The sequence below is a fragment of the Trachurus japonicus genome, chromosome 21, assembly GCF_045865225.1.
Source record: "Trachurus japonicus isolate A0001 chromosome 21, Traja_1.0".
In the NCBI taxonomy this organism is placed as follows: Eukaryota; Metazoa; Chordata; class Actinopteri; order Carangiformes; family Carangidae; genus Trachurus; species Trachurus japonicus.
In genome coordinates, this window is record NC_140927.1 from 10587271 (window position 1) to 10605018 (window position 17748).

At 42.7% G+C, this 17748-nt stretch overlaps 1 protein-coding gene across 5 annotated transcripts in view; it reads left to right on the plus strand.

The window, feature by feature from the left end:
- The window catches only part of myo1b (myosin IB), a 62062-nt gene extending 44533 nt beyond the window's left edge, over nt 1–17529 (plus strand). The window contains exons 14-32 of one of the 5 annotated variants that reach the window (XM_085764772.1): nt 1744–1848; nt 3478–3540; nt 3701–3901; nt 4052–4278; nt 4741–4941; nt 6040–6133; nt 7151–7300; nt 7410–7478; nt 7597–7683; nt 8068–8154; nt 9180–9266; nt 10145–10231; nt 12552–12626; nt 12781–12915; nt 13206–13312; nt 13488–13620; nt 14043–14195; nt 14975–15105; nt 15211–17529. In XM_085764772.1, coding sequence (XP_085620898.1) covers nt 1744–1848; nt 3478–3540; nt 3701–3901; nt 4052–4278; nt 4741–4941; nt 6040–6133; nt 7151–7300; nt 7410–7478; nt 7597–7683; nt 8068–8154; nt 9180–9266; nt 10145–10231; nt 12552–12626; nt 12781–12915; nt 13206–13312; nt 13488–13620; nt 14043–14195; nt 14975–15105; nt 15211–15343 — 2325 coding nt within the window. In that variant the 3' untranslated portion in view covers nt 15344–17529. The remainder of the gene's footprint in view (nt 1–1743; nt 1849–3477; nt 3541–3700; nt 3902–4051; nt 4279–4740; nt 4942–6039; nt 6134–7150; nt 7301–7409; nt 7479–7596; nt 7684–8067; nt 8155–9179; nt 9267–10144; nt 10232–12551; nt 12627–12780; nt 12916–13205; nt 13313–13487; nt 13621–14042; nt 14196–14974; nt 15106–15210) is intronic. The other 4 variants (XM_085764773.1, XM_085764774.1, XM_085764775.1 and 1 more) reach the window with 4 other exon arrangements.
- The last annotated feature ends 219 nt before the right edge of the window (nt 17530–17748 follow it).

The following is a 17748-nucleotide window of genomic DNA, read 5'->3' on the forward strand; positions in this document are numbered from 1 at the left end:
GCAGTTTGCCGTCCTGTTGAGTTGTGTTATTTCGAGAGGTTCTTAAACAACAGCCTTGTGATAAAAAGGTGACAAAGTAGCCTGGCACATCCTGTAACTGATGTGCGACAACAACATATCATTTTTACACTTTTTTCCAATGAGTTCAACAGTTTACAGAGTGGCAGTAAGTGAGATGTAAAAGTTATCTTCTTGCTCCCTGTAAAAGTAAACTAACTGTAGCTGTAGCAAACATGTTAAACTATTCCTTCAACACTAGATTAATGTTTTCAATAGGCAATTTAAATAACCTAATTATACAAAGAAGATCACAGTTGCCAGATTATTAATAGAATAGATGCATGGCAACAGCACAATATTAAATCTCTACCTTAATGGATGTGGAAGGTTTAGCATTAAGAATAATTAGAAATGCCAATAAGAATTAAGTAAAAGATGGTAAACATTCATGGTCACTATCGATCCCTGGAAATGAAGTTGTTTTTTATTATAATATGAAATCCTAGGGCTTCTCGAAAACACCTCTGATAAATGAGCCCATTGACTTCAAACCTAGTTTTATGGCGGTTTTCTTCCTCCTCCTGCTGTAAACTGCTTGTTATATAACATCAGAGTTACAGCAGAAATATTTTAGGGTTACAATGCTAGTCTGTCATATTTCAGCCTGGTGTCTGCTGCCACTTGGGTGTAAATTTGCAAGTGTGTGCGTGTGAAAGCGAGAGAAGGGGAGAGAGTGTGTGAATGTGTTGGTTGGTGTGTGTGTGTGTGTGTGTGTGTTTGGGGTGTGGATGACCTTTTGGTTTCTCAGTAAAAGGAAATGGAAAGGAAATATTAACATTAATAACTGATCTCCTAGTGGCCACGTGTCCCATTTCCTGGTCACAGAGAAACCTTGCTGTGCTCTACTAAACATTAAACATGCTGCTCTAACCCCTGCTGTGTCTTTAGAGAATCAATTTTGACTTAACCCAACTTACAACAAAACCATCCGCCCACTAACATGACTTATACGCTCAATGGTCATAATTGACAGCAAGTCCAAAGGGTTAACGCTCCATCAATGTTTAATAAGGTCTGTGACAATTTACAGGAACTATTTCCTTATTAGCAGTTATCATCAAGCGCAATATTAAGTGTTATCAGCTGTTTACTGCCCAGATTGATTCAATGTTTGATGCTTGCCAAAGTGATGAGGTTGTAAATCAAAGAGCTGCAGGTTATACTTTGTTCCAGCTGATTTCTGCTGATAATTTATTGTATGTGGAGCTCTTTAACCTTCAGAGCCCCACAGCTCCAAAATAAAGATGTGTGAATTTGCAGGCAAGGTTTATTATAAGGAAACTTTTATTTCTACTAATCTAGATACTGACAACCTCAAAAAGCAAAATGTGTCTAAACATAGTATAAGCTCTCCTCATTAGTACATTTACATGCATAACCATTGGCTTTAAAAAGCAAAACAATTAATTATTATAACATTGGTGACTGTGAGTTTATATATGTTTTGAGATATGACACAATGTTGCAGGAAAAAAAGTATTTTTTGAGCTGAGCAATAAAAAAAAATCAGCATATTGCTTATCCTAGTGGAAACCAACAAACTTGACATGTTGTTTTTTTTGTTTAGTTTTTTTTTTTTTTTTACATTAAAACAATACGACGATGAGTTCAGGCAGCCTCAGAATTTAACATGTTAATTAACAGCAGGAACTAATTATCTCTCACATGTTGCGGCTCTCACAGGACAACAGCTTCGAGCAGTTCATCATCAACTACTGCAACGAGAAGCTGCAGCAGATCTTCATCGAGCTGACCCTGCGCGAGGAGCAGGAAGAATATGTCAGAGAGGTAAGTTTGTACACACATACACACACACACACAAGCGCACGCTGGGGAGTGGACACATGGATAAATGACCCGTCAAGCCCAGCCTGTAGCCCCTGGTAGCACTCCCTCACCTGCGGCCGTACATCTACATCGTTCAACATGTCAGCAGCCAATTTGCCGTGCTGACAGTTGATCATGGCGGCGGCCCCCGCAGCAACATCTCAACCTGGTCATGTCACTCATCCGTTGTGCCTCTTGTGCTATTTCAGCTAAATCTACATTCTTGCCCTTGACCCAAATGCATTTCCACTACATTTATGCATCGTATCCCGCCCCCGTCGTCCATCACACTCTCAGTTAATTCCCTCCCCCCTCCGAAGAATCTCTGGGACGAATGATCCTTCACTCCAGTGAGAGTAAACACTCCCCGTTGTGGGTCTTTAAGCTCTGTTTGTTTTCAAAGCTCTATGTATGTGAGTGCTGCAGCGGTGACCCCCACACCCCTTCCCCCCACTAACACCACCACCAATGATATTCCACTCCTGGCCTCTGTCCAGTATACTGCATGGGAAAATACCACAGCCCTGGAAAAATGGAGGGAGGTCCACCAATCAGGAATTTGGCCAGTCACCCATCAGTTTAAGCCACACCTCCTCTACGCCCCACCCCCCCCCCTCCTGCTCTGTCACATCGCTTACATCAACCGAAGCTATGTTCCCAAACCATTAGAAGCTGTGAATTAGATGTTGGCAAAAGTGGGTGTTTCAGGGGCCAGTGGCCTTTTTGACAGTGCAAGATGGAAAATGTTTTTCTTTCCCTGTTCAGAGAGGATGTGTGCTCTGTGCTTACTCAGGCTATTAGAGGAGATGGAGACAGAGGAGGTCGTAGAGGAGCATACTGTAATATAAAACCAGCGGGGATAAATGTGACTATAAAGTCTGATATACCAACATTTAGATTTAAACTATAAACAATATAAACTGTAACTTTGCCCATTTTTTTTTGTATTTCTCTCTGAAGATATGTGTACCCATTCAGCCTAACTTCCCCTTGTAAAATATTAATTGTTGCAGTATGTGTCTAGACGTTACGTAACCTCAGCTTATAACAAAGTGAGCTATAAGGATTTAGATCAGAGTGAGAGACACACCTCAGATGAATAAAATGCTGTTCCTGTCCATTGCCTCTGTTTCAGGGAGCCGTGCTAAAAGCCACTCGCTGTGGGGGGGCTTTGTGTCATAGTCTTTTATGTAGTATACTTTTTCAATCACATTTAACAGAAATAAGAAATAAATTATTTTTATATTTTTAAATCTAATCACTTTAGCTTTAGAAACCCCAGCAGTGAAAATGACAGACATCATTATAAAACCAGTACCAGAAGCTGTAGCTACATTGTGTACATACACCCAGTAGGTCTCTACTGTGAAGGCTACAGTACATATAGAGCTATAATGGAATCAACATTGATTAGGGCTGTCTCTCAGGTACTTGACTAAGTGCTCTGAGTTGTGTTGAAACACAAGCGCAAGGCACACAAGTGATATTTCATCAGCCAGCCACACACACACACACACAAAGACTTCTTGTCAGCCGTGCTTAACGATGGAGAAGCCGTTATGTCTCTAATCGTCATGTCTTTTGTCACAGGGCATCGAGTGGACCAACATCGAGTATTTCAACAACGCTATTATCTGTGACCTCATTGAGAATGTAAGTGAGTCTCTCGCTCTGCTCAGACAACACACGGGTCAATTCAGTGTGAACACACATTTCAAGCCTGACTTACTTACTGGTTTTCTATTTCATTTTCTTTGTCTGATACATCTGTTCGGCTACATCTTTTCACGTTTTCTCACCTTATGACGGTCAGAACCAAAACGGCATCCTGGCCATGCTGGATGAGGAGTGCCTGAGGCCCGGGACAGTCACCGACGAGACCTTCCTGGACAAACTGAACACCATCTGTGCCGAACACCAGCACTTTGAGAGCCGCCTCAGCAAGAATTCCAAGTTCCTCACCGACCACAGCCTGCCACACAGTTGCTTCCGCATCCAGCACTACGCCGGCAAGGTACCGTCTGTCGGCATGAATTAGCCCGTGGCACAGAACAATGAGAAATCTTCCACAGAGCAGAACACAGGATGTGCGCCGCGGCTCTGTAAGGGGATTATAGAAAACACTGGAAAAAATGATTTATCGCGTGTCTCCCCTGTTATCAAGGTGCTGTACCGTGCCGAGGGATTTGTCGACAAGAACAACGACCTGCTATACCGAGACCTTTCACAGGCCATGTACAAGGCCAACCACAGCCTCATCAAACAGCTGTTCCCTGAGGGCAACCCTGCCAAAGTCAACCTGAAGAGACCACCGACTGCTGGGTTCCAGTTCAAAGCATCAGTGGGCACGCTGATGAGGAACCTGCAGACCAAAAACCCAAACTACATCCGGTAAGATGTCACCATTACCTGTCTGTCTTTTGTCTATTACAATATTGTTTTGCATGTTGTCTGAGTATGATGTTTTTTGTTGAGTGTTTGGCCCAAACCAATGACTTTCTGGAAACTAATCCAGCCAACTTAGCTTTGCTTAGCTAGTATTAATTTTAATCTTTCGGGTATCATGTTGATTGACAGATGTAATTAATTTCTGCACTGTGGCAAGTTAATCTTGATATTGGTATCATTGTCAGTTCTGGTATCTATCACAGCTGACAAAATAGAAATCTGCAAACTGCTTCTAATGAGGAATTCATTATTGCGTTTTCGCTCTAGCGTAAAAAAAAAAAAAAAAGTCTCCAGAAACCCCAGAACACTGGAGATCCCATATGTTATGGCTCTGAAAAGGGTGATAGACTGACAGTCGAGCACTGGTGTACCATGTAACCACTCCCCCTCTCTCTGCCTCTAAAGGTGCATCAAGCCCAACGATAAGAAGGCGGCCCACATCTTCACCGAGTCCCTGGTTTGCCATCAGGTGCGCTACCTGGGCCTGATGGAGAACGTCCGCGTGAGGAGGGCTGGCTACGCCTTCCGCCAGCCCTACGAGCCCTGCCTGGAGCGCTACAAAATGCTCTGCAAGCGCACCTGGCCCCACTGGAGAGGGCCCGCCAGGTAACGGTTGCGTTCATTCTGAAGCTGTGACCGGTTTGTGGGGCAGGTGAGGGGACTAAAAAGTATTCTGGCCTCGTTGCTGGGTAGTTGCCAAAGCAAATCCCTCCCAGGTTTATCTGAGTGTGGAAAGTGTGAAACGCTCCCAGGTGTCTTTAAGTATGGGACTGAACCTCGGTGCTGCTCCCGGTGGACTGACCGTGACCAGCACTAATAGACTGGAGTTGGAGTGGTCAGCTCCCAGGTGTGACTGTGTGTGTGTGGAGCTGTGTGAATGTGAAACAGGTTACTGCTGGAGAAGGGCTCAGATGACTTTCCCCGGATAAACAAAGGCTCAAAAGGCTGGAAATAATCCACATTTCTGACCAGACTGTAATATATCTTTAAGCATAATTTAAAAGTAATCATGACACCTAGAAGGACATCTTTTTTTATGGAAATATAGTCCAGAATTATTGCCTTCATGATTTCCATCCAACTTTTTTCCGGCATATATACATATTTATTCCTTTTGTGCTATTCATTTTAACTGCACACAAAGGGCCTCTCAGAAACCAACAGCAGCCTTTTCACATTACGTACCAGTCGTTCACTGAAGAACCATTCCCCCTCTGAACCGCGACATGTTGAGACATTTAACCTTATCTTTCTCCTGCGCTCTGTATCAGGGAGACTTGCATGTTTCATCCACTGTGCCGATAAAAGCGCCGATTCCTATCAGCTCTACCATTTTTTTTTTTTTTTTGTCATTGTTGTGTGAGCTACTGGACTAACGTGAATTTCCCTGCTAGGGATGAATAAAGTATTCTCTATTCTCTATTCTACTCTATTCTATACGTCGCTATCTTGTTGTTCAGCTATCCCTCAGTGCTTTGCAGGGTTTTCTTATTTCCTCCGTCCACATTTTTTTTCTCCTCTCGATATGTTTATTTCTCCTTTTATCAGCCCCCCCCCTCTCTTTCTCTCAAACGTGACATCATTAATGCTACGCTATGTTGTCTTTGCCCTCTCTCGCATCCCAATCCTCTCAACGCTCAAGTGTCAAGTGAGCTTTGGGTGACTCCTCTAACCTCTCCCTCTAACTCTCCCGGCTCTTCGCAGGGAAGGAGTGGAGGTGCTCATGACCGACCTCCCCGTTCCAGCAGAAGAGTTCTCCTATGGACGCTCCAAGATCTTCATCAGGAACCCAAGAACGGTAGAGGATACATGTTTATAAACAGTAAAAAGTCACCCTGTATGTGTTTTTCCGGCCACTTTGACATCTGCAAGATGAAGATGCATTTGTAAGTAGACTAAAGATTGCCTCCAGTGTACTCAGCTGCCTGTTTTCTCACAGTAAGATGTTTGTAAAGCAGGGTGGGCTGCACTCGGAGCCCCCACTTTGGCAATTAGCATGCAACCACCACTCTGAAAACACATGGTTTCACTTAGCCGTCCATCTAACATGGGAAATGAGCGTCTTTACTCGGCACTCGCAGGCTTTTCAGCTGCTCGAGCCCATAGCGTTTGAATGGACATTCTCCCCACCCTACAAAAGACCAATACAAACAAAAGCTTAGAAAAACATGAGCTCATTCTGATGGAATCCCCCCCCACTATAATCACTTTTTCTATCTGATCAACAACTTATCTCTGTCATATATCTGCAGCTGTGAAATCAATTGTATTCAGTCTAGTTTAGCAGATTGTGATCCAGGTTTCCAGACAATATTTCTCTTGGTTTTTAATCCAACATAGCCACGCCTCAAGATTAATTGTAACCAAGGTTTCGGAGAAATCGCTGAGCAACATATGACTTCACTAGACGTCATTTTGAGTTTGCAAGCTTGAGAGAAAGATTAGATGTTACTAAAAGAAATTGAGAATTTTTTTTCTTATGTGTGATATCAAAAATCCTGGTTTATAGAAGGAAAATAAAATGCTCTCACACCCATATAAGCTGATTCACAGTAGTCACTTTTTTATTGTTTTATTCTAAGGCCAAGATGTACAGGGTTATTCTTCCTTACTCCTCTTTACCTGTGAAGGGACTAAACTTTACACTTGATATCACAGAATTTGCTCAGATAAAAAAAAAAAAAAACTTGAATTATTGATTTAATCGTGTTTTCTTCTCAAACTAAATTTGACCTTGGTACCAGCAATCGCGCTGTGTGTTTAAAGGTGCTCTGTCTTGTTGGCTTGTGGTGTTAATTCTCCTCTCTCTCTGTAGCTCTTCTTCTTGGAGGAAAGGAGGAGGCAATGCCTTCAAGACCTGGCCACACTCATTCAGAAGATCTACCGTGGATGGAAGTGCCGCAGTCAGTTCCTGCTGCTGAAGAAGAGTCAGATAGTGGTGGCAGCGTGGTACCGCCGATACGCAGTGAGTCTATAATTGAGGAAAACACACTCGAAATCACAATTAAAAAGATAGATAGATAAATAAATATAATATTTGGCCAATCTAATCTCTTTCCTTTTCCATCTTACAGCAACAAAAGAAGTACCAAAGGATCAAGAGCGCCACCACTGTGGTGCAGTCCTACACCAGAGGATGGCAGGTGTGCACCGTCCCATGAATTCACTCTGTTCAGAATTAAATGAGGTTTCTGTCATGAAGTCATGAGAGAAAACAACACTAAACGCTCTGCTTGCTTGTTATTCTGTTATTCCAACCAGGCCCGCAAACTGCTGAGAGAGCTGAAATATCAAAAGAGATGTGAGGAGGCAGTGACCACCATTTCAGCCTACTGGCACGGCACCCAGGTACTGATGCATTGATGTGCTCAAGGATATCAAAGAGCAAGGTGTTTGCCTCAATGAAGCATCAGCTCGGCTTTGATGCACATGTTTTATTGGTGTTGAAAAATCCCACTCTTGCCTTAAACACTTGTTTTTTTCCCGTTGCGAGCAGCGTTCCCATCCAATGCCCCCAGTTATTACCAAGAAGTCTGTTTTAACAAATCTCTCCTTGATATTATTGCTGCTGCAATCCTGCTTCTCTCACTGATCACACAACTGCAACTTCTCTTCCCCCCCCCAATCCTCTTTCACTGCCCTCTCTTTTCCTTTTTTTTATTTCTTTTTTCTTTTTTTCCCCCTCCTCACATCCTCAACCTGTCTTATCTAACGCCCACCACAACCCACCAGGCTCGGATGGAGCTGAGACGTCTAAAACAAGAAGCGCGGAATAAACACGCTGTGACAGTAATTTGGGCATACTGGCAGGGAACCAAGGTATTTCAACCCAGCTGTAGTGTGTCACTGTCCCAGCTGTCTTGTCCTCCCCGTTCACCACATCCCGTCCCGTCCCGTCCCGTTCGATTTTCACTGTGACTCTAATAGTGTAGTAGTCCCGGTCCTTCTGCCGTCCATTGGCCTGATTAATGTGTCTCAGTGTTACAAATAGGATCGTCTGAACGTGTCTTGGTAGTTGTTGTGGTTGTTTTTTATGTATGTCAGTCATGGCCTTACAAACAAAGACTAGCTTTCAAGATGTATGAAACAAAATTAGCCACACTTAGATAACGTAACATAGGTCACATGTTTTGAAAGTGTGTGTGCGTGTGTCTTTTGGTTTGATGTCTATTTAACATGGTGTTTTAAATCTGTCCCTCCACTTCTATGATCTAATATTAACTTCAACCACACGTGATTTCTGCAGTAAGCTCATGCAGAGAAGCCTTTTTGAACATGCTGATGTCAATACAGATGTTGCCAGTTCATAAAGGCTGAGTGTAGTATTAGTCACTGTGCACATTCTGCAGTATAAATGCACAAGGCACTATTATCTTATCTTATTGTACTAACCAGTGTTTCTCCTTAAAGATATTGGTGGTTGATAATCAATACTTTGTTTCAAGATCTAACAGCCTGCCAATAACTTTAAATCCTGACTCAATACAGACACTGTTAATGTTTATTCTCTGAACTTTGTTCTTGGCAAACATGTGGGCTTCTTATAAGTCCGTGTCTTTATGGAGTTATAGATAATGTCATAATAACCCATGCTTTCGAGTGGCAGTAATGCGGTTCCCTCTAAAACCTGAGCATATGCAGGATCTAACAACGTGAGCACCGATTACTGTTCCTCGCCTGTCGATGCTAACCACCTACTGTCCATCTCGACATCTGTGGTCGTCTTTTTTGTTGTCTCCTCATGATGCCTTTTCACACTCCCACTCACTGCCTCTCCTGAGACAATTAAGTTTTGATTGCCGCTGAAATTAACCTCCTCCACAACTGCCACCGCTTTTCATCAGGCCCGGAGGGAGCTGCGTCAGCTGAAGGAGGAGGCGAGGAATAAACATGCCGTGTCGGTCATTTGGGCCGGCTGGCAGGGCACCAAGGTATTTGGGAAGCCTTGCCGATTTTTGACTTGCCGTGACTTGCCGCCTCCATCGACCCCCGTCCATCCCATCCTCCCCTCCTCATCCCACCCAGAAACCTTCAACATACGCATCATTCTTAACATATTTACAATTCAAAGCAGTTTACTCTCTCACACACACACACAACCCGGCGTCCACTCAATGCTGACGAATGATTATGATCCCACATGTATTTTACATGTGGGATCGTAATCATTAGTCCAGAGGCCTGTCTTTTTGTAAAATAGTAATTTAGCTAATGTAGGTACTAGTTAGTGACTCAAGGTTATATGGGCAAACCCATTCCATTGAGGATATGGCCACACACACACATACACACACACCAGGGCCAGATTATATTTTGGGTTTGTTTTCATCTTCTTCATCTTCTCACCACTGCACGCTGCCTGCTCCTGCCGCATGACTTCTTCCTTCTAGTGTAGCCGAAGCATGTTTACTCTTTGCGTTGCAGTACTGTTTGTCCTGTTTTTTAGGAACTGTTTGGATTCTTTGAAGTGACCTCTGCTGCCTGAGTTGTGACTTTTGCTCCTCTCTCGGTACATTCATCTTAGTTGCACTAAAACGCACCAACTCTCTCTCCCCTACAGAAGCTCCCCAGATAGAAGTTGATATGACCCACAGTGGCATTCATTTCTGCAGGCTGGAGGCTTTTATAGTCTCTTGATGGCCACGCAGCGCTCGTGTGCCGTGTGTGTGTGTGTGAGCGTGTGTGTGTATGTGTGTGTATTGGACGTCTGCAGACCTCAGGCAAAACAGTATCTCCCTCTTCTTCCTCTCATCTTCTCTGGCTTCATTTGTTCTCGCTCTCTTTCTCCTCCCGCCCACCCCCTCAACAGGCTCGCAGGGAGCTGAGGAGACTGAAGGAAGAGGCCAGGCGTAAGCACGCTGTCGCTGTGATTTGGGCCTACTGGCAGGGACTCAAGGTACCTACCAGCCCCCACGGCACAGCTCACCACCACGTCTGCCACCTACTCAGCACCCCCTGACCCCCCCAACTCCTCCTCATCCTCCTCAACCATCTTTGCACTCCTCCTCAGGAAGCCAGTCTCTGCTTACTGCTGTGATTTCACTTTTTGTTTGACTTTCTTTTTTAAATTGTAGACCAACATTTCACAAGTTTCAACTACAAGATACAAAGTTGTTCCACAGCTGCCCCCCCCCAACTTGTACATACAGTACAGTGAAAAGTACTAGAAAAAAAAGAACATCCCATATTAATTGGAGAATATAAATAGGTAAATAAATAAAACAAAGAGGAAAATAAATTAATGATAATAATAAGGATGCTCAGTGTGCTCACTATAAAAATAGATCAAATAAAAACATGGATGCATCAAATCAATTTAGTTGGATCCAAAGACGTAAGGGACTTGGTTGCCATCTTTTATAAAGATTGGCTGCTGAACCTCTTAAGTAATATTTAACTTCTTCCAATGACAGAAAGGACATTAAATCACTTAACCAAGAAGTAGTACAATAGGAGGAGCGTGTGGGCTTTTCCAGTGTAACAGAATTTGTCTGCGGGCTGAGGGCGAGGCAAAAGCGACAACATCAGTGCTTTTCTTAATGAGGCTGGTTGGTGTACCCGTCCTCTTAATCTGACAACTTGGTTTATCATGCCACGAGTCCTTATGAATGAGGACATAGTTGTCAGCAGCCTCAGCAGCCTTACACACAGTTTTGGTAATCAGTGGGCTAACATGAGCTAACATGATATTGAGGGCTTTGTTTAACGATTAAAAAACAAGACCAGAAATTGGCTAGTTTGGGACAAGAAACAAACATCTATCACAGATATCATTTGTGCCTGGAAACAGCCCCCCTGAGTCTGTTTTTTATTAAATGAATTTTGTGGAGGACCTTAAACTGAATTAAACAAAGACGAGCACAAGAAGAGGTAGAATGACCCTGGTCAGTGCCTCTTTCACTCATGTGTTAAATCAAAGCCAAGCTCCTTTTCCCAACTATGTCTGACCCCCTCAAGGGAGGTCATATTCAAAGACGATATGAGGTCAAATAATACTGAAATCCTACTGTGATCTCACTTAATTCATTATGCCAACATTGCTTCAAAATGTGTGCACCTTCCTTTGCAAAGAACCAGAAGTTATGCATTTAGGGACTTAAGTAGCTATGTAATTATTGGTTTATATGCTCAGTCAACTTTAGAAAAATCAGCTCCAAATTATAAAATTACTGTACAGTACTTACACAGTGTGGTACTTTTTAGCCAAGGCTGCTTTGTAGAGAAGCCTTTGTGCAACTTGCAGGACACAGAGTTATTCATCATTCAGTCCTGTGCCACCTGTGAGACATGTGCACAGCAAGTGTGGTCTCATTTTAAATCAGCACCTCACCCGAATCAAAAGACAACCCCAGCGGTTTTCAGCCATGCAGATAATATTTGTTTTATTTTTAAAGGTTTTCAGACGTCGGTGATTACACTTGACGACGTAAATAGAATTTTACTTGAGGCCAAATCATTGGGGAAATTATCTCATATTGAAAAAAGAAACTAGGCCCTTCTTACTCAAAATAATCCAGCGCCCTCAGATCAACAGTTTTCACGGAAACAATTTCCTGGGTAGGAAATAACCAAGATGAGACACGATAAGGATAAAACTGTTGCTATTTTCCTGTTGTTTTTTTTTTGTTTTGTTTTGTTTTTTAATGCAGAGGCTGGCTCTCTCTGACCTGTTCTCTTCTAAGCAATGTTCTCAGTCTGCTTCTTCTGTATCTGTGCAACTAACCCCACGTATACCGCCTCTGTTTTGTCTACCAGTGTTTGTTTCACCTATTATTTCTCTGTCTTTAGGTGTGTCCTAGGTTTTTGGTGATTTATCTGTCGTGTCATCATTCTCGTTATTTGTTGCAGCATTAAACTTCTCATCGTGTTAATTGACCACTTTGCACCTCATGCATAATGTGCCTGTTTACAACTCAATTTGTGCAATTTGGGTCAGCATGAGGGTAATTTGTCATAACCATCACTGACTTTTCAATATTTATGTTGTAGCATCCATTGTCATCTTGACACCTTGATCACTTCCAGCGACTTGGAGTTTAATTTGTCTGTTTCAGTTGTTCATCGTTTGTGACTAACCACATGTCTGTTATTTCAGTGTGCTGTTTGTATATACTGTCATCCTCCTATCAGTGTATCCCTCTTCTCTCCTGTCTCACATCAGAACCGCTAAGGTGACTGACAGTTTGGTTTATTTTTAACTTTCTTTGCTGTAACAGGTCCGCAGGGAGTACAGAAAGTTCTTCAGGGCAAACGCAGGCAAGAAGATCTACGACTTCACCATCCAGAGAATTGTAAGTATGGCTGGAAAGATTTGCTCGGATCTCTACTTAAATAAATATCGGTGGTGTTTATGTAACAGATATTACTTTATCTTACTTTACTTTAATGTTTAATGTCAACCTGGATTCCCTGACTTACACTTCTCATATGCGTCCATTTGTCCAGATGCAGAAATACTTCCTGGGTCTGAAGAACACCATGCCCTCAATGTCACCCATTGATAAGAACTGGCCTGCCAGACCGTATCTCTTCCTGGACGGCGTCCACACGGAGCTCCGGAGGATCTTCCATCTCTGGAGGGTCAGTCTCAAACAACCACAGCCAGTCTTTTTTCATTGGTCCCATGCAGCCAGTGAATTCTTGTTATTTCTGTTATGATGAGTTGAAATCAACATTTCAATCACAGAGCATTTTGTTAAAAGGTCACCTTTATACTGGAGACCATCTGCATGTAAATAATTGATAGAGAGTTTAATTTCAGAATCGCAAACTCAATAGAATACAATAAAAACCTGGATATGTTAATCACTGTATATAGCACAGAATGAATAATATTTAGCAATAACAAGCCTCTTCTCTTCTGTATTCAGTGCAAGAAATACAGGAGCCAGTTCACAGAGGAGAGGAAAGCTGTGTACGAGGAGAAGCTGGAGGCAAGTGAGATCTTCAAGGATAAAAAGGCTCTCTACCCAAGCAGGTATGCCAGTGCTGTTTGTTCCGTAGTATCAGCATAAAAGCAGCATCTATCTTCATTTTTCATTTTTTGTGAGATGCGGAGATTAGGGAAATCTGAAATGCCACGCTAAACACAAAGCCTCAAACATCTCACACGCTTCCGTATTGCGACTGTCTCTGCCTGTCTTTATTCTCAGTGTGAGCCAGCCCTTCAAGGGAGACTACCTGGAGATAAGCAAGAACCCCAAGTATCAGAAGCTCAACAGTGCCATGGATGAGAAGGTTCTGCTGGCTGATGTGGTTAACAAGATTAACAGAGCTAATGGAAAGGTAAGGCAGACGCCAGGCACTGTGTTTACCATCCATTTAGCTTGTGTAAGAGCTGAAAGGTCTAATATATAACCCGCTATCAAACTGTGACCCGCTCACTTTTCCACACAGACCAAATGGAGCACAAAACTATTAAGTTGTTTTCATGTGCATTTGACCCAGCTCTGGAGCCGTCTGCTCTTGACAGCTTAACAACTAGCATTACTTTTGTCCCAGCGAGAGGCAGACATATCTGGACAGGTGTATTATGTTTTGCTCTTAACCCTGTGCTAGTTTCAAGATCATGAAACACTTAAAGTGAAATAAAATTGCACTTGAAAAACGCATCGCATTTGTGTGCATCTGCCTCTGCTGTGATGATGGCGTGCTGCACAATGTTGGAATAACACCGGGTCGACCCGTTTCTGCTCCGCGCCACGCAGGGAACGGCTCGAATCTTCCTGCTGACTAAGAAGAGCGTCGTCCTGGCCGACCAGAAGACGGGCCAGGTGAAGGCCAGCGTCCCCCTGCCAGACCTCACCAGTGTGTCGGTCAGCACACAGAGTGATGGTTTCTTTGCTCTCAAACTCAAAGAGGTGAGGGTCATCTGGTGTGAAGATTTAATTATTTTAAAGCCGCTGGAGGGGTTATGCAGTTCTCAAGCGTTGGTTATAAATATCTATAGATGCTAAATGGAAGAAGTCAGACCAGACTAGACTTCTGGAAGGAGGCCTGCAGTAATGTACCTTCCACAAAGTGAAACGGATTTGAATATTTGCCCAAATGAAACTGTACTGTTGGTTTTAAGGCTCATGGGAAATCTTAACACGCAGGAAGTCCTGATTCAAAACTCTCTTTTTTTCCCCTTCAGTGGTTTAAGTTTTTCTTATTCAACTTAGATACACAACAAGTAAACATTTCACTAGAGTAAAGTTTTCCCTGTTAACTGAACCCCAGGCACCTGGCTGACACAAAACACACACAGGCACACAGTTAACACCCACACACACAGAGAACAACAGCGAGGTTAGAGATGAATATTGAACAGCTGCAAGACAAAGAACAAAAGATGTGAGAAGAAAGTAATAATAGCAACAAATTCAATCAACAAAATAAGAGAAAAGAAACAACCAACTTCATGAAAAAATAATGGAAATGATACTTTTTAGGCTCATTTACAGGGAAAACTAGCTCCTTTATAATGTACCTATACTTGTATACATCATATATATCTCTCTGCTCTCTAGCTTGTTGCTGCTGTTTATAAATCACCACTTGGTTATTCAGTTTTATGTGCAGCTCACTCAACTATATGATTCAAGGAGACAGAACCTCAGTATTTTTAAGCCGTTTTCATCTTGCTGTTTTACATTAGGGGTCTGCTTCAGCCGTCAAAGGAGACTTCTTACTCAGCAGCGAGCACCTGATCGAGATCATCACCAAACTCCACCGCATCGGGGCCACGTGCGCGGACAGGGAGCAGCTCAACATCGACATCTCAGACGAGTAAGAGAGCAATGCGGAGATGCAGTAGATGGTCAGAGGGTGTGACGTTTGTCCCTCCACCTGGATGAGTTGTCTAACGATGTGGGCGATGTTTCTGTGTTGCAGGTTCCTGGTGCAGTTCAAGCAGGACAAAGTGTGTGTGAAATTCATCCAGGGAGTCCCCAAGAACGGCAACAGCGCGTGCTGCAAGCGCAAGAACAACCGCCTGCTGGAGGTGTCGGTGCCCACGACGGCGTAGTGCCAGCCACAACCCCAACCCCCGACCTGACCCGACTCTACCCGACCCTCCTCTGCTTCCAGTGCCGCTCTTGAGTGCTCAGGTTGGGGGCAGTGAAACACAGAACCACCACCCACTCCAAAACTCTGGTCTCAAGAACTGACACCCCAGTGCCCACTCTGAGCCCCAAAAAAGTGACAGTGCAGTTATTTGGCTTGTTGTGTTGTGTGTGTTTTTTTTTTTTCCTTCAGTCTCTTCTTAAACAGATTTACTACGGCACCACTATAGTTGTAACCATGTGCCACTTTTTTTTGGCAAAGAAAGCCTTTGTCTGGGTTGCATGCCACAGAAAATTGGTATAATGTTTCACTGGTGTTTTGTAAAACTGGCGTCAAGAGTTGAAGATGGATGAGGAAGAAAAAAAAAAGAAAATCTTGGTGGAGCACAAGAGACTTCTGTAAATCAGTGGTGATGTTGATAGCGATTGTTCTGCCTGTATGGTAAGTCAGTCTTCAGAGAGAGTGTCAGTATAAGAACACGGTGACGAGCTCCAGCCTCAACTGGCCTTGACTCATCATTTTATTTAAGCGGCTCTGACTTTAAGCACATGGCTTAAACATTTGAGATGGGAACAGGGAACTTTTGGGCGTGGCCTGTCAGTTAGTTTCTCTGAAGAAAGTGAATACTGCACTTGTTTTCACCTCGGTGTAACCAATAGAGGGTGACCTGAAAATGAATTTGATTGTATGATGTATTATTTTCTATATATTTTCTCTCTGAAAAAGAAAAAAAAGTACAGTGGGCGATTGAGAAGTAAAATGTAATTTGCTAGTTTATTGTAAAACCACTTTTGTATCTGCAATTCCTATGTGCCATTGAACAGGTCGTACGACTTGTCACGTGTCAGTGGACAAACACGAACCATACAGGTGATTGACCTCCATTCATTTGCTGTTATTGACTACATCAAAGCCGCAAAGTGGGACGCATCAGCCTGTGACGGTGATGTTTGGTAAGTTTTGATGAACGCTGCACATGTGATCAATTCCCATTTCCCCCAAAAGCACAGTACAGTTTGTGACCATTCCCAAGCTTACTCTCATCCCCAGTTATGTAACTTAATTCATATCCTTAATACATAGACACAAAGAAAACCTCCTCGCTTCATATGGGACCTGATTAAAGATACTGACAAAGACCGTACAGACATTCCAGCACGAACGAAACCCGTGATACCGATCATTTTTTGTGTGCAATAAATGAAATGCTCTCTCTCAATTATTCTCTTTCTGTCAAAACAATAGTGAGACCCACAGCAGTCACCCTCACTGTACCATAAGCTGTATATAGGCTCTTTTAGGCTGTTGGCTCTGGCATGGACAAAGGGTCTCTTTAGTATCCTAATTTTAATTGCTGTGTTTGTGAAGTGGCTTTTTTTACTGCCACTGCAGCTTTGAGTTATTGTCGTGCTTGACCCACTCTGACCTATTGTGTATTTTTTTCAAGGGGGAAGACCAAATATTAAGTGCACACATGACCGATAGACTCCTGATGTATCTGAAACAATCAACCAGTTTCAACTTTTACAACTTTTGTAGTTCACTGGTATAACAAAAATTTGGTATGCATATATTTACACACAAGCCAAATATGAGTATCAAAGAAGCAAGAGTGCTATATTTTCAGATGACTATAATAATCTGTATTTGGATGTACTGGTAGTGGGATTTGTACTGTTGATTTCTATGTCAACCAGCTTCTTTTTTTTTTTTTTTCCTGGGGACTGTGTGAGGGAATAACAAAGCCAAACTTGGTCTAGTCCTGTTTTGCAATCCAAAATATCGTCATTGTTGTTGGGTTTTTTTTGTATTTTTTAATGCCACACAAACACAGGGACCTGAGAAATCAGTTGTTGCTGTCCCAAAGCGTGGGAACGATTGAGCTGAACGCCTGTTTTGATGTTGTTATTCCTTGGCTCTGCACCTTTTTCCATGCAGTTCTGCTAAGGAGACACGGTCCTTCTCTTTTCACTCTCTTCTCTGTTTCGTCTTTGAACAGTGGCTAGAACTGTACAATGGTATCTGCATTCTTGTGTGCCTAATGTTAACCTGTGCTGAGAGACACAACCTGGGAATGTTTCAGTAGAACTCAATGTAACATTTACAAGTAATCTTTTTTAAATTAAATAAAAATCAGTAATAAATAAATGTTGTTATTCTGCAATTCTGTAACACTGTGTTGTTTTTTTGTTAACATACTAATGTTGAATTATTTCAGGACTGCCTGTGTTTCTGTAAGTCATCCACATCTGCCTATGAGCGACGCTTCTGATCCTAAATATCAAATAAATTATGCACAATGATTCAGGGCATTTTCCATTTTGAGCAGAACCCTTTGAACAGCCTCACTATGTAACAGTGTGCAGG